Raw genomic sequence first — 25,327 nt, forward strand, 5'->3', positions numbered from 1 at the left:
AGAAGAGGAGGAGCGACTCCAGGGGGCTCTCGTCAGTGGGCCCTGCTGGGGTGTGGGCCCTTGGCGCCAGCCCTGGCTATGCCCACTATAACTTCACGTTGCAGCTTGGGGAGAGGTGGAAGAATTGTACATACCGGTGGGTGCCGAGAGAGTGTGTGAGCTGTACAAAAACACACCACGCTGTCATCGGGTGCACTTAACATTCTTGCCTTCAGGAAAAGGGGCTTCCGGAATAACAGATGACTTGACCCAACACCCGTCCACCCCCAGTCCTTTCTGTCCAGGGTTGATGATTCTATGATGTCCTCCTCTCCTTTGCCACCCCCCTCCTTCCCAGGTGCTTTGACGCGTGGAAGAGGGTTGCCGAACGGGAGGTGCTGAGCCAGCGTAGCCTGGAACGCCAGCGGGCCAGATCTCTGAGGCTGTGCTTCCGGCAGTGGGCCCTGATGGTCCGGGTCCGGGAGAAGGCCAGGCAGACGCTACTGGAGCTGTTGACCTTGAAGCGGAGGAAGTCTGACGGTAAGGAGGGGACAATTCCCCTGGAAGACTGTAATTGTCTCCAGAGTGGGAGCCTCGTTAGCCTATTGCAGCAAAAACAAGAGTCTTGTGGCACCTGAAAGGCTAATGAATTTATTTTAGCATGAGCTTCCATGGATGCTGTTCACTTAATCAGATGCATAAAATGTTGATCTCCAATTGGCAGGTCTTTATATGCATGCTGGGGTGTGTGTGAAGAGTTGCAAACTCTGTTGTCTGAGGGAACTTAAATTCAGAAAGTACAGACAGTGATAATTACTTTAACAGTTGCCATTCACAAAACATTGGGCAGTATCCAACTGTGTCATTCCACTAACACAAATGACGTTGCACTAGTGGAAACTAGGATCCGAACTAGACGCAAGAGAAGAATTCAACTAAAATTACATTTGCGCAGGTTCAGTTCTGCGATTGGTTGTGCATTATGCTTGTGCAATTCATTATGCAACTGGTTGTGCATTCCTGTTGTGCAACCATGTTGTGCAACCAGTTGTACAAGTGTAATGTGCAATCGCTTGTGCAACGGAAAGATTTGGTGGAGCTCTGTGACTGTGAGCCAATTAGCATATGTAGTTTATTGATTTAAATTTATTGATTTAGAGTATTTTTATCTTGCTCCTCAGCCAAAAAGTCTCTCTCTCTCTCTCTCTTTCTCTCCCTTTCTCTTTATCATTGATGACCCTATAAAAGTAGCAAGGTTAGGCTTCGCTCCAGATGTTCCCCTGGCACGACCGTGCTTGAAAATAGCGAGGTGGTCCCAAAAGAATGGAGTCGACAGCTTGGAAGGCCTCTTCCGTGCCTTGACCTTGCAAGAGGCATTCCGGGCCTGGAAAGCGAGATGGCAGGAATCCCAGCTGGCTAAGTAAGTGCTTGACCACTGACACAAGGCGACGAGCGTGGTAGTGAGCCGGGGTTTTAGCCTCCAAATCCAAGTTTTCATTTAAAAGATGATGGAAAGATAAACTTCAGTGTATGATGTTTTGTTTTTTTTAAAGCAAGCTTCTTGTCCTTATGGATGGAAAGATAACCTTGAGAGTATGAAATTGCACAAGCCAGAGAGAACAGTGAATATGAGGGGGGGGGGGCATTTTCAGCTCTGTTGCCTCACACATGACTAGCGACACCATAGTAATGATAACAACAATAACACTTTTATTTCTTTATTACATTTCTATACTGTCCAATAGCCGAAGCTGTCTGGGTGGTTCGCAACAAAAACTTAATACCGAGTCAGACCCTGGGTCCATCTCGCCCAGTATTGTCAACACTGGCTGGCAGCAGCGGCTCTCCAGGGTTTCAGGCAGGAGTTTTTTCAGGGGATCAAATCTGGGACCTTCTGCATACAAAGCAGGTGCCCTACCGCTGAGCTGCGGTCCTCCCTCCAACGGCCACAGTGCTTTACAGAGTACAAGACGACAGGCGATGCAGAGTAAGTGATGCAAAGCAGGAGAAGTTGCAGAATGAAATTAGGAAGAAAAAAAAAACCCACTGGAAATGATGCACATTTGCTCAGTTTATACAGGATGCAGGATTTTGATTGCCTGGGTGCAGATTTTTTTGTTCTATTTTACCTTTTTGGGGTAAGCATGGCCTGACTGAAGCCCCTCCTCCCTTCCATACTAGTTTTCTACATGCAGGGAGTTTTTTTTTTCCATAATGGGGAATATTTCAGCTTGCGCTCCCCATTCCAGCCATGTGAAATGGTACCGCCCAGCAAGATCACGTGATTCTCCTGATGGTGTGTTTCAGCACGAACTCTGTGCTGGGAACTTGGGGTTTCAATAGATTTCAGGGCTGTGTGTTTTTTCTGACTACAGAATCTGGATGCTCATAAACTCTTTTCAGTGCTTTTCAGCAAGCCTTGGAACAACGGCAGCTGAGAGAGGCCCTAGGGCAGTGGCGCTGGAAGGCCCGCTGTCTTAATCCTCTCGGGCTCAGCTCCAGGGACCTCACTGAGGGCCGTCTCCTTGCCTCGCTCGATTATGAAGACTCTTCCCTGTCTTCCGGCTTCCACAGTGATGTGCCTGCCCCGCCCATCTCCAGGGTCTCATTGGAAAAGGTGAGGAAATCTCATCAATAGGCCCCTCTGCGGCCCAAGGACCCACACAGAGGACTGCCTTTCTAGCCTTTGACATGGCACGGGCTCGGCTTCAGGAGGGATCTTGGGGAGTGTAGAGGATGCTAACTAGCACTGATTTGTAGCTTTATTGTCAACACGATCATCATGAGCTGCTTTGAACGCTTTGGAAAAACCAGTTGTCTTAAATAAATAAAGTAATAGATAGAAATGTGCGCCCTTTCATTGCTCAGTGCCAGGAGAGCAGCCTGGAAAATAACAGCCATGCCAGCATCTCCTCCTTGGTGGCAACTGAAGATTCCCGGCTCCTTCGCCATCATGACTCTCCGTCTCCAAGACACTCTTCCGGCTCAGAAGCTCTTGCTGATGTAGCCATAGGGTTCCGCGTTCAAACATCCTCTCCTCTGCGTCATTGCCCCGTGGGGTAAGTTGAGTCTTGTTTCGGTCTGTTGGATCCCTTTGGGGTTTTTTGGTCTCATAGCAAAGGGGTTGCTGGTTTTGGTTTAGAAAAGGGGTCCAGGACCTCTTTTACCCCGAGGGCCAAATTGCATTTCAGAGAAGCTCTCAATCCAGCTTCCCCCAGGGGATCCCCAGAGGGCCACACCCTCTTCCCTTGGCCCCACCCCCTTTTCGCCAACCAGAAATCGTTGGGTGCTTTCTTGGATTTTATGCAGCCCCCCCCCACCCCAGTCTGAGGTCAAAATGCCTCTCCGAAGGCTTTGCTACTGGAAGTAGAAGCTTTAAGCTACAATATGGTGGTGTTTTTACTTCCACCCCTTTTGCTTTGGCCCCACCCACCACTGGAATGTAGCCCCTGAGATCTTCTCTGAAACAGAATTCAGCCCTTGAGTTGAAAGATGCTCCTCACCCCTGCCTTAAGGGCTAGAGTGAGTGTTTTACAACTGAAAGCAGAGATGATTATGACCTGGGTCCGATGACCACATCTCTGGGCTTCTGTGGAATTATGGCAATGTGCACAGTCCTGTTTCAAATTTCAAAAGCCCTGCCCCCAAACCAGTACAGTGACTGACTATCCCAGTACAAAAACAATGTTAACAGGCCAAATTTCTGTCCCTCAGTGAGGATCATTTCCAAGTGCTGGGATTCCTTAGCTCAGACAATGAGGGCCAATCGGTCATTGCTTCTTCATCGTTGGAAGGCACAAATTCCAGAGCAGACACAACAGAGGTAAACTAGAGATGGAAAAAGCACTGCAGGTTTGCCTTTAATTGAGCCTGCAACAAGAGACGGGGGAGAAAACCTAATTTCGCACTTTCGAACCAATATGCAAACCGAAACTCAGTTATCTTTCGAAATGCACACTTCTCTGAATTTTTGCAATGGAGTTCTCCAGTAAAAATGAAGAGTTCAATCCAGATTTACGCTGGATCGAGCCATCTTGCAGAAGGCAGATCCTGGATCCAATCTGAAGTGTATATAAATATATTAGGAGAAAATACACTCAGAAATGTTTATATTACTGAAAATAAGATTCAGGCATGCATTATGTTAGGAAAATTGCATGCAAAACATTATTTATTAATATGAGATGTTTTGATGTGTATGATTATTTAAGCCTTGTTATGATTTGTAATTGTTAATTATTTGGAAATGTTATCTTCTATTGTGTAAATTTACGTGATATTATAAGCTGCTTTGAGTATGGTTTTACCATGGAAAAGCAGCATACAAAGAAATTGCTGCTGCTGACATATTTGGAGAAATGCACACAAAATGTGTCTAAATTTTTATGCCCACTTAAAAAAAACCATTCTCAAGGTTCAGCTCAAACTGAACTTAAGAATGGAGAAATTCTCACAGAGTTCAGGAGAAACTGAACTAAAGACTGGAGAAATGAAAAGCAGACAGAAACAGAAATTGACCAATTTGTCCATCCCAGTTCGCAATGTCCCTGCACTGTTTCACAAGTCCATCTTTGTCACTTGACTTGTGTAGGGTTCGTTCTTTCTTATTTATTTATTTATTTATTTATTAATCGCCCATCTGACTGGTCACCCAGCCACTCTGGGCGATGTACAACCCACCATAAACAATTTTAAACAATAAAACTTTACCATAAATTTTTTTTAAAAAAAATACCCTAACCCACCCCAAATGCCTGCCTGAACAACCACGTTTTTAATGCACGACGGAAGCTCATTAAAGAGGGGGCATGACGGAGTTCCCTAGGGAGGGAGTTCCACAGAGTGGGGGCCACCACAGAGAAGGCCCTCTCCCTCGTCCCCACCAGTCTAGCTGTCCTGGCTGATGGGACAGAGAGAAGGCCATCCGAGGCTGATCTTGTTAAGCGGCCTGTCTGGTGTTGCTGGAGGCGCTCCTTAAGATAGGCTGGGCCGGAACCATATAGGGTTTTAAAGGTCAAACCCAACACCTTGAATTTGGCCCGGAAAACAACTGGTAACCAGTGCAACTCCTTCAGCACTGGAGTGATGTGATCTCTCCGGCAGCTGCCTTTAATCAGGCGAGCCGCCGCGTTCTGTACCAGCTGCAGTTTCCGAACCGTCTTCAAGGGTAACCCCACGTAGAGCGCATTACAGTAGTCTAAACGAGAGGAGACCAGGGCATGTACTACCGATGGGAGCAGATGGTCGGGAAGGTAGGGGCGCAGCCGCCGTATCAGATGGAGTTGATACAGCGCTGTCCGGCTCACAGCTGACACCTGAGCCTCCATGGAGAGCTGGGAGTCCAAAATGACCCCCAGGCTGCGGACCTGGTCTTTCAAGGGTAGCTGTACCCCATTCAACACCAACAGGTTCTGTTGCCTCATACTTAATATTTGTTGTTGGATTCAGTTCTCACCTTCAGGCTGAATCTACCAATGTAACAGAGTGAGGGGTTAGCATATGCAGTATCACTTTAGATTGCAGGAAGGGGAGGGGATGGAATATCATACGCTGGAATCCTTTCCTATGTGTAATTTGTGGTTTTTTTTAATCCCCCTTATGAGTAGAAAAATAGCATGTCAGGGAGAAACATTCTAGCCCATCTCTCTTCTTGCTGTGCTGGTTGTCTGCTTCCAGGGAGGTGAGTTTCGTTTTGCTTTTTTACGTGCGGGTAGAAAATCAGCAGAGCAGGCTGAGAACTAGGTTAAAGCCATTCTCTGTGAACTGCTACTTTTCTCCTTGTGGGGATGGGTGTTTGTTTGGTCTGCCCCACCTACTGGCTTAAGTGATCCAATCCAATCTGCCCTCTTGGGACTCTGCGGCCTCCTGCTGCTGCATGGCAAAATCCAGCCTCGGTTGTCTAATGTACAGTAATTGAACAATGTGTTGTTTCAAACTTGCTCGTCTCTCTCTTTTTTGGCTTCAGAATCAGAGGCAGCTTCTTGAGAGATGTTTTGCCCTGTGGTCCACTTGGACTCGTCAAACTCTGCAGGCTAAACAGCATCACAGGCATTCTCTACTGTCCTGGTAAGGGTACCAAAAACCAATTTCTCTGCTTCTGCGTGCTGTCCTGGCATGCTGTTTTGTAGTGGCATGTTCTCTGGATCTGGATCACCGAATCTCTGGTCTTGATGCGGCCTGCCAAATAAGCTACTTTACTACTTGCAGGGAGATGATGATGAGGGTGATGATGATGATTTTCTACCTGCACTATTATGCCACACACCATCCTTAGAGTCCATTCGCCCTTCCCCGCAAACAGTTGGGAAAAGGGGGGATTGCCTAGATTTGTTCACGATATGCAGAGCTGAGGGTTTCTTATAATATACAGGCTGTCCCAGTGGAAAGTCCCCACCCATTATAATGCATGTAGTACAGTAAACTGAGTTCAGTTTACTACAAATCCGACCTGCGGATTCTGCAGCATACTAGCTTTTTCTGAGTTCCGCGGATATGCGGAACATATTTTTAACTTTGGGTGGGGGGGATTTGCAGAAATTCACACTTGCACTAATGTGCATTAACACGAGTGGGCATTAACGCTAGTGGTTGCTTGCACTAATGGGTATTAATGATAGAGGGCTCTTGCGCTAATGGGTATTAACGCTAGTGCACATTTGCATAAGAGAAATTAAATTCCTGTTGTTGTTGTTGTTCAATCATGTCCGACTCTTTGTGACCCCATGGACGATAGCATGCCAGGCCCTCCTGTCCTGCGCTCTCTCCCGGAGTGTGCTCAAGTTCATATTCATTGCATCGGTGATGCTATCTAGCCATCTCGTCCTCTGCTGTCCCCTTCTCCTTTTGCCTTCAATCTTTCCCAGCATCAGGGTCTTTTCCAGGGAATTTTCTCTTCGCATTAGGTGGCCAAAATATTTGAGCTTCAGCTTCAGTATCTGTCTTTCCAATGAGCAGTCAGAGTTGATTTCCTTTAGGATTGACTGATTTGACCTCCTTGCAGTCCAGGGGACTTGTAAGAGTCTTCTCCAGCACCACAGTTCGAAAGCGTCAATTCTTCAGTGCACAGCCTTCCTTATAGTCCAGCTCTCACAGCCATACATTACTACTGGGAAAACCATAGCTTTGATTAGACGGACCTTTGTCAGCAAGGTGATGTCTCTGCTTCTTACTATGCTGTCTAGGTGTGCCATAGCTTTCCTCCCAAGGAGCAAGCGTCTTTTAATTTCATGGCTACAGTCACCGTTTGCGGTGATCTTGGAGCCCAAGAAAGTAAAATCTGTCACTGCTTCCATTTCTTCCCCTTCTATATGCCAGGAAGTGATGGGGCCAGATGCCATGATCTTAGTTTTTTTAATGCTGAGTTTCAAACCAGCTTTTGCACTCTCCACTTTCACCCTCAACAAGAGGCTCTTTAGATCCTCTTCACTTTCTGCCATTAGGGTGGTATCGTCTGCGTATCTGAGGTTGTTGATAATTCTCCCAGCAATCTTAATTCCGACCTGTGATTCATCCATCCCAGTATTTCTCATTATGTACTCTGCATATAAATTAAATAAGCAGGGCGACAAAATGCACCCTTTCCCAATTTTGAACCAATCGGTTGTTCCATGTCCGGTTCTTACTGTTGCTTCTTGACCCTCATACAGGTTTCTCAGGAGACAGGTAAGGTGGTCTGGTACTCCCATCTCTTTAAGAATTTGCCGCAGTTTGTTGTGATCTACACAATCAAAGGCTTTAGCGTAGTCAATGAAGCAGAAATAGACGTTTTTCTGGAATTCTCTTGCTTTCTCCATGATCCAGCAAATGTTGCTGATTTGATCCTCTGCCTCTTCGAAATCCCGCTTGTACTTCCGGTAGTTCTCAGTTCACATACTGCTGAAGCCTAGCTTGTAGGATTTTGAGCATAACCTTGCTGGCATGTGAAATGAGTACAATTGTACGGTAGTTTGAACACTCTTTGGCATTGCCGTTCTTTGGAGTTGGAATGTAAACTGACCTTTTCCGGTCTTGTGGCCACTGTTGAGTGTTCCAAATTTGTTGGCCTATTGAGTGCAGCACTTTAACAGCATCATCTTTTAGGATTTTAAATAGCTCAGCTGGAATACTTATTTATTTATTTATTTATTTAATTTATTAATCGCCCATCTGACTGGTCACCCAGCCACTCTGGGCGATGTACAACCCACCATAAACAATTTAAAACAATAAAATTTTACCATAATATATTTTTAAAAAAAATACCCTAACCCACCCCAAATGCCTGCCTGAACAACCACGTTTTTAATGCACAACGGAATACTGTCATCTCCGCTAGCTTTGTTGTTAGTAATGCTTCCTAAGGCCCACTTGACTTCACTCTCGAGGATGTCCGGCTCAAGTTCAGTGACTGCACTATCATGGCTATCAGGGACATTCAGATCTTTCCTGTATAGTTCTTCTGTGTATTCTTTCCACCTCTTCTTAATCTCATCTGCTTCTGTTCGGTCCCTGCCTTCTTTGTCCTTTATCATGCCCGTCTCTGCACAAAACGTTCCCTTGAGATCTCCGATTTTCTTGAAGAGATCTCTAGTCTTTCCCGTTCTATTGTTTTCCTCAATTTCTTTCTATTGTTCATTTAAGAAGGCCTTCTTGCCTCTCCTTGCTGTTCTCTGGAACTCTGCATTCAATTGGATATATCTTCCCCTTTCTCCCTTCCTTTTCGCTTCCCTTCTTTCCTCAGCTACTTGTAAAGCCTCATCAGACAGCCACTTGGCTTTCTTGCGTGTCTTTTTCTTTGGGATGGATTGAGTTGCTGCCTCCTGAACAATGTTATGGACCTCCGTCCATAGTTCCTCAGGCATTCTGTCTATCAGGTCTAATCCCTTCAATCTATTCCTCACCTCCACTGTATATTCATAAGGGATATGATTTAGGTCATACCTGAACGGTTTAGTGGTTTTCCCTACGTTCTTCAATTTAAGCCGAAATTTTGCAAGAAGCAGCTCATGATCTGAGCCACAGTCAGCTCCAGGTCTTGTTTTTACTGACTGCATAGAGCTTCTCCATCTTTGGCTGCAAAGGACATAATCAATCTGATTTCGATATTGACCATCTGGTGATGTCCATGTGTAGAGTCGCCTCTTGTGCTGTTGGAAAAGAGTGTTTGCAATGATCAGCGTGTTCTCTTGGCAAAACTCTATTAGCCTTTGTCCTGCTTCATTCTGTACACCAAGGCCATGCTTGCCTGTTTTCCCGGTGATTTCTTGACTTCCTACTTTAGCATTCCAATCCCCTATGATGAAGAGGACATCTTTTTTGGGTGTTAGTTCTAGAAGGTGTTGTAGGTCTTCATAGAACCGATCAACCTCAGCTTCTTCGGCCTCAGTGGTTGGGGCATAGACTTGAATTACTGTGATGTTGAATGGTTTGCCTTGGATTCGTACTGAGATCATTCTGTAGTTTTTGAGATTGTACTGCTTTTCCCACCCTTTTGTTGACTATGAGTGCTACTCCATTTCTTCTAAGGGATTCTTGCCCACAGTAGTAGATATGATGGTCACCTGAATTAAATTCGCCCATGCCTGTCCATTTTAGTTCGCTGATTCCCAATATGTCGATGTTCAATCTTGCCATCTCATGTTCGACCACCTCCAGCTTACCTTGATTCATTGACCTTACATTCCAGGTTCCTAAACAATATTGTTCTTTACAGCATCGGACTTTCTTTTCACCACCAGACACATCCACAGCTGAGTGTCCTTTCGGCTTTGGCCCAGCCACCTCATTCTTTCTGGCGCTACTTGGAAATTCCCTCTGCTCTTCCTTAGTAGTATATTGGACACCTTCCGACCTGAGGGGCTTATCTTCCAGTGTCATCTCTTTTAGCCTTGCGATACGTTCCATGGGGTTTTCTTGGCAGGAATAGTGGAGTGGGTTGCCATTTCCTTCTCCAGTGGACCACATTTTGTCAGAACTCTCTGCCATGACCTGTCCGTCTTGGGTGGCCCTGCACGGCATAGCTTATGGCTTCACTGAGTTACGCAAGCCCTTTCACCACAACAAGGCAGTGATCCGTGAAGAAATAGATTCCATCAATGCATTAGTGCAAGTGCAGACTAGCACTAGCGCATTAACACTAGTGCACACTGCACTAATGCGCATTGACGCTATTGTGCACTTGTACTAATGGGCATTAGCACAAGTGCACACTAGCACTTACGCAAGCGGAATGAAATTCCTGTACATCCCTAAAAAAAATCAAATTCTATCAATGGGCAGACGCCAGAACGAAAGATACCAGATAATCTGCAAAACATAGACAGACCAGATTTAATAAAATCCCTACATCGCTACCATGGGCTGCTAGCCAAACTGATTCAAAAGCATCAAAATAGCTGGAATGGAAATTTCTCCACCTGGGAATTTCATGACAAGTCCCCCTTTTTTCATTATTCCATATTCCAGGACTTTTGTTTCCTGGTCTGGGGCAGCAGCCTGTAATTCTGCACGGCGTGAGGCCCTGGCTGAGCACGAGCGTGCTGGGCTGCAGGATCTCCTGGCGTCCTGCTTCAGGAGATGGAAAACGGAGCTCCTGAAAGCCAACCAGCAACGAAAAGAGGAGAGCTGTCAACAGAGGCCCACGGGGTTCAGAGGCATACAGCGCTGGAGGAAAGCAACCAGGGGCTATCAAGCCCTGTGCTTGAACTCTGTTCACCAGGTGAGTGAAGGTGGGGTCATTCATGCTGGCGGCTGGTGATGTTGGATTTATTTGTATACTTATGTACTTTGATCCGCTCAATAACCAACATTCTCTTGGCGGATTACAAACTGCAAAAATTGCAAGACAAACCATTAAAAATGTAAAACACCATCCAAATATTTGAAAGAAGACAACACAAAACAAGAAAACAGCACAGGAATCGGTAAAACAGCCCTAAAAATCCACTGTAGATCTAGATATCCAAAATGCCTGGGAGAAAAGAAAGTTCTTTGTCAAGTGCCGGAAAGATGACACTGTAGGCGTCAAGCAAACCTCTTTGGGGAGTTTATTCTGTAAGTGCGGTGCCACCACTGAAAAGGCTGCCTCTCCTAGCTTCCTTTAGCGGGGACACCCAGAGGAGGGCCACTGAAGATTACTCATGCATCCGAGCAAGTCCAAATGCAAGGAGACGTTCCTTTAAATACTCTGGTATCTGGATTCCAGAGCTTGAGCTGGAACATCATCCCAGATTAAGTCCCAGGTGTAGCCTGTGTGTGCACCCAATTCAGACATAAAAGGCAGTAACAGAATGCAATGCCAGGTCCCATGATTTGGCTGGACGTACAGATCTTTAAACACACAACCCCAAGTCTGGATTTAGGTACAGCCGCTGATGGTCCCAGCTCAGTCCCAGCAGATAAAGCTATCCAGTTTTTACCGGTTCCCAATCTTTCGAAACGTTACGATTTTGCTGCTGTTGTTTTTTTGAATGTTGTTCCATTTGGGGTGGGGGTTTCTGGTTGTTCTTCAATAGCACAATAAATCATAATGCAATTGGTTTTCTGTTTCTAATGGTTTTGTTTACATGCATCTGCTCTGTTTTTTGAAGGTTTTTTAGATCTTAATAAGACCGCCTTCTCCCATGCAGGCCTGCCTGGGTTTTAAGATCTTCAGAGGAGGCCCTTATCTCAGTCCCGCCACCATCAGAACCACGTTTGGTCGGGACGAAAGAGAGGGCCTTTTGGGTGGCTACTCCCAACTCTGGAACTCCCTGCCGAGGGGAGCTAGATTAGCTTCCTCTCTGTTGTCCTTCCCCTGGCAGGCAAATACATTTTTATTCATGCAGGCCTTTGGCTTGTAAGCTGGTCTGTTGCTGAAGAGCTTTTTAATTGGTTAGTGCTCTTGCTTTCTTTTATTGTTGTGTTTTAAATTGGGTTTTTATGTTACGTTTGAACTAAGATTTTGTTTTTAATCTGGATTTTACGGTTAGCTACCTTGAGCACCATTGTTTTGCTGGAAAAACAATATACAAATTAAATAAATTAAAAACTTATTTTAAAAGAAAGAAAGGAAAAATCCAGCATAGGAATAGAATGGAGGATAGAAGGTCAGGAACGTTGGTAACCAGGGTAGAAATGAGGACCCTTTGGAGCAGGGATGGGCAACTTGTGGCCCTCCAGATGTTTTGGCCTATAACATCCATCAGCCCTAGTCAGAATAGCCAAGGGTGTGAGCCCACCCCTGCTTTAGAGCCACAGCATCCCTCCCTGTTTGCAACAGAGCTCAGTACAGTGGACTAGTCGCTCAGAGTTATAGTACGAATTGACCCCTCCCTAATTTTCAGGCCTGCAACTATTGGACGAAAGCAGCCACCTTTCGCCGGTGCGTCCAGCAGCGGAGCAGCCTCATTGGAGCCCGGAAGCTCACGAAAATGCCCCTCTCTTGGCCGAGTGGTAAGAAACCCAGCTGTCATGTCGCTTTCTCTGGGGGATTCGTTATGGCCTGTGGTTAAGGCGATGCATTTGACAATATGATTGAGACTGGTTTCTCACAACCGGAATACGGCTCGCACACTCCCGCTTCCCTTCCGCTTTCTGTTAAGCACAGTTTAGTGTTGCGCCCGAACCCAAAGCTGTGGTTATTCTCAACTGTGCTTGTTTGAAACAAGCCAGCTTCATAAACCATGGTTTGATATTGGCTTATTTCAGACAAACCACAGTTAAGGATGTTGGCTTATTTCAGACAAACCACAGTTAAGGATGTTGGCTTATTTCAGACAAACCACAGTTAAGGATGTTGGCTTATTTCAGACAAACCACAGTTTGTAGGGTTCAGACGACACAACAAGCTGTGGTTAATCACAAACGGAAGCAGATGCTTCTGAACACCTTCTCATGGCCTCGGTGGAGGACGCGGGGGAATACTGAGCCAGGAAGGTGGGGAGCAGCTATGCTCATTCCTATCGCAACAAATTGAGGCTCATTGCAGAAAGACTCCAAACTTTACCCTAGGGATGTCAAACCTCTTTTAGCCCGAGGGCTGAATTCAGTTTGGAGAAGCTCTGGAGGGCTGCATTCCAGTGGTGGGCATGGCCACAGGCAAAGGGGTGGGGACAAAAATACCAGCATATTTTTGCTTAAAGCTCTTCCTGCCAGCGAGTAAGCCTTAGGAGAGGCATTTCAACCTTTTAGAAGAGGGAAAAAACCATGCACAAAAAGCCAGGAAACCACCTAATGCACAGCAGTCCAGGGGAAAAGTGAGAACCACCTGGTGGAATCAAGAAAAATGAACTTTGATAATGTGTAAAAATAGCACAGGCCTTTTTTTTTTTTTTAAAGATAGATACTTTGCACAAATTAGCATGCTCCTGTGCGGTCGTCAGCAGGGACCGCCATTCTGGACCACCAGAATCAAAGAACAGCCACTCTGTAGGAAGGGTGCCGAGCAAAAAGCTGGATCCAGCTCAGCTGTTGTGCATTAACCGGGGGGTCTCTTCTTCAAGGGCAGAGACAGAACGGAGAGAAGAGGTTCGACTTGGGCTTGGGAACACATTCCAGGCTGACTTGCAGCAATTTTCACATCTGGGTGACAACCTACAGATGCCAGAGCAGGGCTCCGAGGCCTCCTGAGGGTACGGATGTAGCAGGATGGAGAGCTGAAAGTGGCTGGACCAAGAAAAATAATGCCGACGTGGCTCCAGCCATGAGCTGCAGGCAGTGGCTTGGGTAAGGTCAGGTCTGTGGGCTGGATGACATCAGGAGACAGGGCCAGGAAAGCTGTATGTGGCCAGAGGCTCCCCTCCTATGCATTCATGGAGAAATTCTGCTGCAAGAAGGTGCAAGCTTCAAGCGTAACGCTGTAACGCCCCTCTGTCCCGGTTCCAGGAGGAAATATTTGAGCGTGTGGAGACACAACATCCTAGCGCGACGTTTCCAGCACGCCGGAGACATGCGGAACCTGGCGAGGGCGTGGCTGTCCTGGAAGGACGCGTGCAGGACAGAGGTGGCAGTGCGAGCTTTGGTGAGTGGCCACAAGACTCGGGGAAGGCCAGCCCGTTCCTCGGAAGTGAGCCGCAGAGATTCGGAGCCTTGCTTTCGAAACCGGCCTCACGGCTTCTAGTCCACGTGGGCTGTGGCGAGAAGCTTAAACCCGGTTTCCCCCCGATAGGTGAGGCAGAGGCTGGTTGAGTGGAGCTGGAAGACATGGCGGCGGCGGCGGCTGCAGAGCTGGGTGGGGGAGCATTTCCGTGAGGCGGAAGAAAAGCACCTGCTCAAGGGGGTAAGCGTTCGCAAAGCGGCGCGATCTGGGTGTACCAGGGTGTCTATTTACTTTTTTCTTTGTGATATTTATATCCCGCCATTGCTCCAAGGAGCCCACGGTGATGTACGTGATCCTCCTCTCCATTTTATCCTCACAACAACCCTACGAGGTAGCTTAGGTCAAGAGCTGGTGACTGGCCCCAAAGTCACATGGTGAGCTTCACGACCAAGTGGGGACTAGAACGCGGGACTCCCAACCTTCTCTGGGGATGGAGAAAACTGAAGACAGTTGTAATCGCCCAAAACGTTTCTAGAATGTGTCTGTCAGGGTTGGATTGGAGCCCAGAGAGTCCCAAAGCAGTTCTGATTCTGAGGAAGAGAGAGAAACCACAGGAGAGGAACCTGTGCGTTTCAGAGGAGCAGCCAGGGGGAGAGCCCCTCCCGGTACACATTCCTGAAAGTGATAGTGACCCTGGCAGGGAGAGGGAGGCGCAACAGCAGTTTCTGGACACTAGGCGCTGGCGCAGCGTCAAGCGGGAGATGGCGGGAGCTGAGAGGAGGTGCTCAGCCCGCTTGGCACGACGGCAACAGTGGCGCCCCGATGCCCCATGGGAAAAGGGTGGATTCTCTCCTCCCAGCCCATAAGCACAGAGGTTTCCCACCTTCCCCTCCAAACGGAGATCAACTGATTCCTAAGGCTAGAACCCCCGAGTAGGCAGCTCTCTTAAGTCTCACTCATAGGATCAAGCAATTAGCATCTGTAAGCATCATTAGGTTGAATGGGAATAAAGCCTTGGAAATGAGCCCTATTGTCTGTGTGTTGATTCTGGCTACCTGAGGATTTCAGAAGGCAGCAGGGGTGACCACCTTGACACTGTCCACTGCCTCCTGTGCTTCCACAGGAGCACAGAATAATTGGCATAATCCGTCCGCTCCCCAACTTCTTCCTTTAGTTGTTGGACAGGGTTAAAACCGAGAGCTTTTTGCTTCCGTCATAGCTCGGAAGAAAGTGTCTGAGGCATGTAGAGGTGGAGGGTAGGGCTTGTGGTTGGGGACTATGGTGAGGGTCCCGATGGAAAGTGTTTGGGGGCCAAAACAGCCACACCTGCCCTGGAGTTAGGGTGTTGACCCTCTTTTAGCTCGAGGCCCAAAATTGGTTTCAGAGAAGACCTCGGAGGTCTCATTCCAGTGTTGGGTGAGACCAAAAGCAAAAGGGGGCGGAGCAAAAGGCAAAGGGATGGGTCAAAATTCCAAAGCATATCAGCATATTTTAGTGTACTGCTTTTACGGCCAGTGTCTAAGACTTAGGAGAGGCATTTCAACTTTTAGAATGGGAAAGACGTGCTGGTCCACCTACGATCTCTGACCATTTCCGTCCTCTCTCCTCAGGCTTTTGCAAGGTGGCGGCAGCTTGCAGCAGCGTCTTACGCCAGTGGGGAAACAGACGTCTAGCAGCCTGGGACGCTTAAAAACAACAACACCGGAACACTTTTAATGCTTTTTTTCAGGAGCGGGTGGGATCCTGCATATGAGAGCAACAGCAGCTGCCCTGTCAGTTCTCACTGGTAACCCCCAGAAACTGACGTTTGTCCAACTTCTTGGAAGCCCTTTGCAACGGCCCTCCAAAGCCACAGGCTAACACGTCACCAGCCCAAGAAGCCTCAGGCGCCTGTACGGGACACGTGCTCCCCCTCAGCATTTTGGAATGGTGGGGAAACAGCAGGAGTTGAGGGGGGTGCCCAGGCACAAATGGGAGCTGGCTCCCTCCCTCCGGTGGAACCGTGGCTGGGTCAAAGTTTTCGTCCACATTAAAACACTAGCAGCCTCATTGTCTGTATCTGTCATGCAGCATCTACGCCATTTGGCCTCACGGGCCTAGCTGTGCTTGGCAAAGTGGAACTGAGAACCCAGGAACATCACTCTGCTTGAAGCAGACTTTCCCTGTGGCCCCCCAAAATACACGCGCGCGCGCGCGCGCACACACACACACACACACACACGGAGGATAGCTTGCGGCTTTTCTTTATTCAGCCCCTCCTTTGTTCCTCTGTCGAGGCCATCTCCATCTTCCTCGACCGCCAGGGTGTTATTTTTTAGATGGAGGTCTCTCGCAGCTGGAAATTCTCACCCGCCTACCCCCTGCCCATGCTGATGAAGCCTATCAGCTCTTCGTCCAAGGCTCAGCTAAGCAGGCAACCTCTCTCTTCCCCCCAGGTTTCTTTTTTCTGCTGATTAGGCCGATGATGAAGTAGCCTGCTGGGAACAGCTGAGCCCCCCACCCCCTGCCCCACACAAGAGTTCCCCTCCCTCCCCAGAGATGTCTTATCCATGTCCCCCCATTCTCATTAGCTCTCTGCTATAATCGATCAGCCGGGATTAACCTCTCATCAGCCATTTCCTCCTGTGCTTTAGAGGGTACAATGGAGCAAAAGCTAAACAACAAACGCTCTTGTCCTGCTGTAAACCAGGGCTGGAAAGGTTGCAGGCGCCTGATGAATTCAGGCAAGATTATCAGCCCTGCATAAAAAAGCCCACCTTGAGTAACAGGTTCAGTGTATGTGGGGATTCTGCCAAAACGTGGAGGGGGGGGGGGGAGCAATCAATGTGTTACAGGGCACATCGGCTTGATGAGAAGCTCTGCGTTCATTTAAAAGCGGGGGGGGGGGGAGTTTCTAGCCCTCATTATACCAAGATGTATATCTCACCTCTTTGCTGAAGCAAGGCAGTGAACAACCTGAAAAAACAGCTGAAGGCTACGGCACTAGAAACTAAAAACAGCAGATAAAATATGGTGCAGGAGCAACTGAGACACTAATTCAGGGGGGCGGGGGGAACTGACCAGAAAAAAAAATTCAGCCACCTCTCTGGCTGCAGTCTTACAAGCCAGAGAGGTGGCTGAAAAAGGTTGCCAAGGAACAGGGCTTCAGCTGAGGTTCTTTGTGTTGCAATGGTTTGTTTTTAATTGGAATTTTTCAGTGCTTCCATAATTTGGCAAGGAAGAAAAGGACAGAAGGCACTGCCGCAGGACCAAAGAGAAGAAATCTCATGGTTAGCCTTCCCTAACTGGATTGCCTTTCAAATGTTTTGGACCTGAGCTGTCATCAGCCTTAGCCAGCATGGCCAACCGTCAGGAATGCTGGGAGGTGTAGTCCAAAATATCTGGAGGGCAGCAGGTTGGGGAAGGTTTGCTTTAGGTGTGAATATTCGCAAGACCCACTGTGCTCTCAATACCATCTTCCTTGGGGGCACTGTAACACAACACACACTACTCTCCAAGTACTCCTTTGTCAGGCAATTCCAGTTTACCTCCAGGTTTTCTCTCCTTAAGAATGTAAGAAGAGCCGTGCTGGATCAGACCAAGGGTCCATCCAGGCCAGCATTCTGTTCACACAGTGGCCAAACAGCTGCCCACGGGAAACCCACAAGCAGGGCAGGAGTGCAACAGCGCCCTCCTGCCCATGTTCCCCAGCAACTGGTGCACATAGGCATACTGCCTCTGATGCTGGAGGTAGCATACAGCCATCGGGACTAGTAGCTGTTGATAGCCACCTCCTCCATGAATTTGTCCAACCCCCTTTTAAGGCCATCCAGGTTGGTGGCCATCACCACGTCTTGTGGTAGCAAATTCCGTAGTTTAACTATGTGCTGTGTGAAGGAGTGCACCACAGAAGGCAGCTTCCCATGGCTGGGGTCCCATTACTCACAGCCTCCGCATGGGCCTGAGTACCCTGCCCCATGGAGCCCCAAGATGCGATTCTCCCTTCTTGTCCTCCCATTCCAGAAGGAAACTTGAACAGGCACAAGTATTTTAATTTAATTTCTTCTGTTCTTTGCCAGTGTTTAAATATCCGAACTCTTTTCCCCCCCGCAAAGAGGAAAGGAGAGGCACAGATCCCACATCTTAAAAATAAAATAAGAATATAAAATAAATAGCAAACCGCAAGGAGGAGATTTCTGTTGCAGCCGAACATGGTGATCCGGGAGGTGGTGTCTTTGACTTGGAATGCCCTGGTGCCACAGCTGTTCTTAGCGAGAAACTACAGAGCCATCCGTCACAGTGATCACCGATCAGAAGGTTTTGCACTGAAGCAGCAGCTGGTAAGTGCAACCCGGGAAGGGAAAGGGAGGGATCCAGAGGTAGGCCGTTAGGATTTCTAGCTGCCATTTAAGTTAGAACTGGGCAACTTGTGGCCCTTCAGATGTTTTGGCCTACAATTTTCATAATCCCTTATCACTGGCTATGCTTGCTAGGGCTGACGGAAGCCGTAGGTCAAAGCATCTGGAGGGCTACGGGCTGCCCACGCCCCTGATCCAAGCAAAGGGGTAGGGCTCGAAACAATCGAAAAAGGGCTCGATATCGTTTCCGGAGTCTGCTGGCTCAGAAGGGAGAGCACCCCTGCGAAAAGCAAACGGCCACCCAACCAGAAGAGAAGAAAGAGGAGCCCTCCAGAGGAGTGTCTGGGATGCTGCCGTTCCGCCTCAGATCCCAAGGCTGAATGTGCCTCCAACCGCAATCTGGGAGGGCGCGTGCCGCCTTCACGGCCCGACCGCACAGTTCAGCAGCTCATACATATCCTCCAACACCTGCCAGAGGCAGCTGTCCAGGGGGAAATCGTTGTCCACCAGGTTGACCAAGTAGTAGTTGTCGTGGATGTACTGGACGATCATGCGGGACGGGGACTCCTCTTCGTACAGCTTGGCCCATTGCTCAATCCACAGGGCAAAGGCCTCGTCCTGGCCAAGGGGAGAGAGCACGTTTATTATTAATTAGCATTATTTATTCATTATTTATTCAATTTATATCCTGCCTATATGCAAAATACTCTAGGCAGCATGTAGAGTTAAAAACAATTTATTATTATTATTTATGATGATGATGATGATTAATGATTTATTATTTATTTATTCAATTTATAACCTGCCTAGATACAAAAAAATTCTAGGTAGCGTGCAAAGTTAAAAACCATTTAACAAGAAACCCAACAATAAAAATAATACAGCATAAAAACAGTGTACAACAATCAGCAAAGAGGAACGAGGGTTCTAAAAAGGCAAGGCCTGCCGGAGGAACGGTCTTCCGTTCCTGCTTAAAAACATTCAAAGAGGTCAGCAGGTGCATTTCAACTGGCAGGTCATTCCCCAGCTGTGGGGCAGCAAAGGAAAAGGTCCTCTTGCATATGGCTGCTAAACTCACATGAGGCAGCCACAGCAGATAACCCACAGAGGACCTTAGCTGGCAGACTGGGAAGGAGGGAAGGAGGAGCTCCCTATGGTACCTTGGACCGAGACTACGTAAGGCCTTAAAGGTAAGAACCAGCACTTTATATAACATTATTATTGTTCACATTTCTATACCACCCCATAGCTGAAGCTCTCTGGGTAGTGTACGAAGATTAAAAACCGTTACAAATAAAGTATACCAAGTTTAAAAACTATTTACATAAAAACACACACAGAGACAATGTATATCTAAAAACAACTTTGTGGTGCGATCCGTTGCCGGTGGAATGCCGGGAGCTGCAGGACATTTTTCTGTCTAAACACGCATAGGATTGCGTCCTTACAGTGTTTTTTTATCCTGCTCTTTGCCGAAAAGGCTTACATGCAACCAGTAAAACAAGACCGGTCCTGCCCGCAGGCGTATGGTCTTAAAAAGGCAGGACATGCAAGGAGAAGGGCACGGAGAGTGAAGAGGAAAAAATGAGGCCTTTCGGAAGGGCTGGTGGAATGGTAACGACACGCTTGTTCTTAAAAGGCCGAAGGGGAAGGTGCTTGGCTCCTTTCACCTCTGTTCACAAACATGAAAAATGCTGGAGCACCAGTTTGGCACCAAGCACCTTCCAAACCCTCTTACCTTCCAGTACATGAAGCTAACCGGATCCACAACCGTCGGCTGAATGATCTCCCTGCCGGGGAAGATGCCCCAGGTCACGGCATTTGGCTGCATCTCATGGGCATTGGTGATGTTTTCACCCTACCGTGGGGAACAGGGAGGGCATTAGAAAGGAGAGAAAAGAGGGAGGCGCGATCAGGAAAGAGACGCACTCGGGTTACGGTTTCATCTGTCGTTGGCTCCCACAGCCCCATGCCACGAATCCCTAAAGATTTTACGCCTTTTTCCCGCTGCTTCTAGCTGGGTGGGGTAAGTCCAGCAGGCAGGATGGTCTCCTTCTTTGGCCAACAGGAGCCGGAGTTCCAACTGGAGCTGGGCTGTGGGAGGAGCTGCCAGCGTGGTGCAGTGGTTAGAAAGTTGGGCTGGGACTTGGGAGAGCCAGGTTCAAGTCCTCACTCAGCTCACTGGGCAACTTGGGGCCAGTCGCTGACTCTCAGCCTCACCTACCTCACAGGGCTGTGTGAGGATAAAATGGAGAGGAGGATTATGTCAGCCACCTAGGGCCCTTCTAAGAGGGAAAAAGGCAGGATATCAACGTAGTAATAAATAAACCCAATTTTCTTTGAAGGGACTTAACAAAATGGGAAGATTTTTCTTAAAGCAAATGAGGGAACCAAGCACAGAGTTGGTCTGCGTGGACTACAGAGCCCCATCAATTCTATGTCTTCATCCAGCAGACTGAACAAAGACAGAACCAGACAGGAATACAACAGCGCTCAGCTGAAGAAGGGTAGGAAGGAAAACAGACCATTGTATCTGGGCAGATTCTCACATTAGGTTATGCAAAAGCATTGCGCGAAGAGGCCCTCCTCTGTCAGAGACCAGGAACGGCTCAAACTGGAAGGATCCCAAACTGTTTCAAGACTTCAAAGGTAAAAAGCAGCACTGTAAATTGGGCTCAGAAACAGTGGTAACCAGCACAGCTGATACTTGTCTGCCTGCTGGTACCTTCATTCTAACCATCCACTGGACTTCTCAGCTCAGACCTTGGCTTATAGTTGGCTTCCCATGTGGGCTGGGCTGACCTGCCCCCAACACCTCATCCAAGCATGGTTCCAGTCTTCTCAGGGCTCACGCTTGAGCACTTCTGAGCTGCCCACAAACCACCACCAACACCTTCTCCAACACCATTCCCTGCTCGTCCTTCTGCTTTTGGGACGCTGCACACCTTGTTTTTGTCAAGCTTCTATAGCAGGGGTGTGTAGCTGAGGGCCTGCAGGCCAAATTTGGCCCTCCTGGGTTCCCCAAATGGCCATGCCTCTTTCCCTGGCCCCACCCCCTTTCCCCCAAATGTTTGGTGGTCTCTTGGCTTTTGTGCAGGGTTTTGTTTTGTTTTCCCTAAAGGTGCAAACCTACGAATGTTTAGACAGATAATGTCCTACAACTCCCAGCATTCCCCAGCCAGCCCTGCTGGCTGGGGAATGCTGGGAGTTGTAGGATTTTTTTCTGTCTAAATATGCGTAGGATCGCACCCTAAAAAGGCTCAAATGCTTCTCCTACGGCTTAGTGACTGGCAGTAAGAAACTCAAAGTCAAATATGCTGGTATTTTTAGTACTTCGGCCCCAGGAATATGGCCCCCGAGCTTCTCCAAAATGGAATTCAGCCCTCAGGTTGAAAGAGGTTCAACATTTCTGGTGTGTAGAAACCTTCTGCAGCAACCAGTCAGGGAAGGTTTGTACCTTGACGTTGACAATGTGGTAATTCACTCGCTGACCGTATTTCTTCAGAACCGTCTGGAGGGCTTTGACGTTCTCACTGGAGGTGAAGAACTCCAGGTAAGCCTGTGAGAAGTTCAAGAGGAGATGTTCAGTCAAAGATTCCTTTGCAGACTACAAGGATGGCCCTTTGCTCTGGAGTTCGTTCCCCAGGAATGTATTTGCACAAGTTTTTTTTTTAAACAAAAACAAATCCTGCCTTTCTACTCAAAGTACCCACAAGAAATAATACAGTCAACAATTAAAAACCAATTAGAAATTGTAATATGGTTAAAAAACACCCCACAGTACCAGGGGATTTATCCTATTGGCATCCAGATTTAACACATGGAAATAAACCCTGAGTGCTCATTGGAAGGACAGATACTGAAGCTGAAGCTCAAATATTTTGGCCACCTAATGCAAAGAGAAAACTCTCTGGAAAAGACCCTGATGCTGGGAAAGACTGAAGGCAAACGGAGAAGGGGACGGCAGAGGATGAGATGGCTAGATAGCATCACCAATGCAATGAATATGAACTTGAGCACACCCCGGGAGAGAGCGCAGGACAGGAAGGCCTGGCGTGCTATGGTCCATGGGGTCACGAAGAGTCGGACATGACTGAACGACTGAACAACAACAACAATGCATTACAATTCCAAAGAAGGGCAACACCAAAGAGTGTGCAAACTACCGTACAATTGCGCTCATTTCACATGCCAGCAAGGTTATGCTCAAAATCCTACAAGCTAGGCTTCAGCAGCATGTGAACCGAGAACTACCGGAAGTACAAGCTGGGTTCCAAAGAGGCAGAGGAACTAGAGATCAAATCGCCAACATTCGCTGGATCATGAAGAAAGCAAGAGAATTCCAGAAAAACGTCTATTTCTGCAACATTGACTATGCTAAAGCCTTTGATTGTGTGAATCACAACAAACTCTGGCAAATTCTGAAAGAGATGGGAGTACCAGACCACCTTACCTGTCTCCTGAGAAACCTGTACGAGGGCCAAGAAGCAACAGTAAGAACCAGACATGGAACAACCGATTGGTTCAAAATTGGGAAAGGAGTACGACAAGGCTGCATATTGTCGCCCTGCTTATTTAACTTATATGCAGAGTACATCATGAGAAACGCCGGGTTGGATGAATCACAGGTCAGAATTAAGATTGCTGGGAGAATTATCAACAACCTCAGATACGCAGACGATACCACCCTAATGGCAGAAAGTGAAGAGGACCTAAAGAGCCTCTTGTTGAGGGTGAAAGAGGAGAGTGCAAAAGCTGGTTTGAAACTCAACATTAAGAAAACTAAGATCATGGCATCTGGCCCCATCACTTTCAGGCATATAGAAGGGGAAGAAATGGAAGCAGTGACAGATTTTACTTTCTTGGGCTCCAAGATCACCACAGATGGTGACTGCAGCCGTGAGATTAAAAGACGCTTGCTCCTTGGGAGGAAAGCTATGGCCAACCTAGACAGCATAGTAAGAAGCAGAGACATCACCTTGCCGACAAAGGTCCGCATAATCAAAGCTATGGTTTTCCCAGTGGCAACGTATGGCTGTGAGAGCTGGACTATAAGGAAGGCTGAGCGCCGAAGAATCGATGCTTTCGAACTGTGGTGCTGGAGAAGACTCTTACGAGTCCCCTGGACTGCGAGGAGGTCAAATCAGTCCATCCTAAATGAAATCAACCCTGAGTGCTCACTGGAAGGGCAGAGACTGAAGCTGAAGCTCCAATATTTTGGCCACGTAACGCGAAGAGAAAACTCCCTGGAAAAGACCCTGATGCTGGGAAAGACTGAAGGCAAAAGGAGGAGGGGACAGCAGAGGATGAGATGGCTAGATAGCATCACGGATGCAATGAACATGGACTTGAGCACGCTCCGGGAGAGAGCTCAGGACAGGAAGGCCTGGCGTGCTGTGGTCCACGGGGTCACGAAGAGTCGGACACGGCTGAACGGCTGAACGACAACAACACATTTCATGGTTAAATAAGAATGCTAATTGCAGCCGGTTAGTCTGCAGAGTCAGCTGAATGCTGAAATACAGGTCCACCCCCCTTGCCTCCTTAAACACAGTCTTCCCAGCCCAGGTCAGATTTCTGTTGCATGTTAAGTTAGAATTCAAAAGAGCCCAGGCCTTTCCTTTATCGTGTCCAAAATCAGCAGTTTTACCGTCGCTTTGTGTGGGTTTCTGTTTCGGTCTTACAGAGGCTGAAAAACACGAGCAGGTCAGCCGGGTTTCTGGGTCCGCGGGGGGCGGGGGGTTGTGCTCAGAACTGGCACCAGAACTTTTGGAGGGTTGAAACACTGGTTCAGTGAGTGAGGAAAAGACAGGTGAGAGCAGGATGTGACCCGAATTTATCACTGAAGAATCGTAAGGGGGAAAGAATGGCCTGATACGACTGCTGTTGGGCCTGATCAGTTGGTACGAGAAAGAGGAAAACCCAGGACAGAACAGCACTGAGTGTAAGTTGGGGTCAGAAGGACCAAGGACAGGCCTTGAGGTGCGGGGGCGGGGGGGGGGGATGGGACACAACACTTATGCAGCATCGAAGATGGGTAACTGTATTGGTCTGTTGCAGTAGAATACACAAACATTTAATGTGCTTCCAATAGTTCTATGAGTTTTGCTATGGCAAAAGGTTTTTCTCCTCGGTTAGCAGATTATATTAAACCCTGCCCCCCCTCTCCCCCTCACACACACACACAGACTCTCACACACACACACACACAGACTCTCACACACGCACACAGAGACTCTCGCACACAGACTGTGTCTCACACACAGGCTCACTGGACTGGTATGAGAACGCCTGGGCCATTTACACACTAGTCTCACTTGACCTTAATCTCATTCGGTTAAGAGAAGACAGCCAGTGGGATAAGAAGGTTATCCAAAACGGGTTCTCGCTGACGGCTTATGAGATCCGGGACGGGAAGGGCGGCGGAGAGAATTACGGTAATGTAACTCCCCATATGCTGCAATTTTTTGTTGCAATCAGCTTGTATTTAACCATTTAAGAAAAGGAGGCGGGAAAGATTAAGAGGCTACTTTGAAAAAATGGGGCTAATGTGGGGCTTCTGTGCTGGGCTGAACTCTCTCTGAGGGGGGATTTCACCATGGGGGGGGGCACAGCTTAATGGGGTAGCCAGCAGCGGTGATGGGCTCATAATGGGGGTTATGAAATTCACAGCCTGGCTCCTTTTGTCTCAGACACAAATAGACCCACTAATCGCGCTTAATCTCTCCTCTGCTTGCTTTTGTAACTGGCTGGTCTCGAGGATCACAGTCCCGTTAGCCCCCTACCCTATTCCTTGCTCATTGTATTAGGCTTGTGTCATCCCCCCAACACGCACACAAACGGACACACATTTCCAGGTGGGAATCTCGATTTCCTTCAACTGTTCCTGACACCTGCTGGCGTTGAGCAGACAGAATGCTTTGATTCAGCCCCGTTGTGCCACTTGACTGCAGTTGGGCCCGCTGGCAAGGGAGACTCTGCCACACCCCTTTCACAAATGTCCTCTGAGGTTGCA

The 25,327-nt window shown here is 47.9% G+C and overlaps 2 protein-coding genes across 8 annotated transcripts in view; one reads left to right on the forward strand and one right to left on the reverse strand.

Moving 5' to 3' along the window:
• Positions 1-16,023, forward strand: part of C15H1orf167 (chromosome 15 C1orf167 homolog) — a 32,901-nt gene extending 16,878 nt beyond the window's left edge. For 2 of the 3 annotated variants that reach the window (XM_084821870.1, XM_084821871.1), the window contains 12 exons: positions 338-519; positions 1,231-1,399; positions 2,383-2,596; positions 2,848-3,038; positions 3,694-3,802; positions 5,945-6,045; positions 10,423-10,675; positions 12,282-12,390; positions 13,440-13,662; positions 13,822-13,957; positions 14,105-14,215; positions 15,586-16,023. In XM_084821870.1, coding sequence (XP_084677996.1) covers positions 338-519; positions 1,231-1,399; positions 2,383-2,596; positions 2,848-3,038; positions 3,694-3,802; positions 5,945-6,045; positions 10,423-10,675; positions 12,282-12,390; positions 13,440-13,662; positions 13,822-13,957; positions 14,105-14,215; positions 15,586-15,648 — 1,861 coding nt within the window. In that variant the 3' untranslated portion in view covers positions 15,649-16,023. Of the gene's footprint in view, positions 1-337; positions 520-1,227; positions 1,400-2,382; positions 2,597-2,847; positions 3,039-3,693; positions 3,803-5,944; positions 6,046-10,422; positions 10,676-12,281; positions 12,391-13,439; positions 13,663-13,821; positions 13,958-14,104; positions 14,216-15,585 lie in introns of all 3 variants that reach the window. The other variant, XM_084821869.1, reaches the window with a different exon arrangement.
• MTHFR (methylenetetrahydrofolate reductase) overlaps positions 1-25,327 on the reverse strand; it is a 59,708-nt gene that overhangs the window by 10,277 nt on the left and 24,104 nt on the right. For 4 of the 5 annotated variants that reach the window (XM_084821876.1, XM_084821875.1, XM_084821873.1 and 1 more), the window contains exons 10-12: positions 21,770-21,871; positions 20,051-20,170; positions 17,106-18,930 (exon numbers count right to left, since the gene is read on the reverse strand). In XM_084821876.1, coding sequence (XP_084678002.1) covers positions 18,733-18,930; positions 20,051-20,170; positions 21,770-21,871 — 420 coding nt within the window. In that variant the 3' untranslated portion in view covers positions 17,106-18,732. Of the gene's footprint in view, positions 1-17,105; positions 18,931-20,050; positions 20,171-21,769; positions 21,872-25,327 lie in introns of those variants that run through there. The other variant, XM_084821877.1, reaches the window with a different exon arrangement.

This window comes from Heloderma suspectum, chromosome 15 (assembly GCF_057233095.1).
Source record: "Heloderma suspectum isolate Gila_16-S chromosome 15, 16-S_ref, whole genome shotgun sequence".
Classification (NCBI taxonomy): domain Eukaryota; kingdom Metazoa; phylum Chordata; class Lepidosauria; order Squamata; family Helodermatidae; genus Heloderma; species Heloderma suspectum.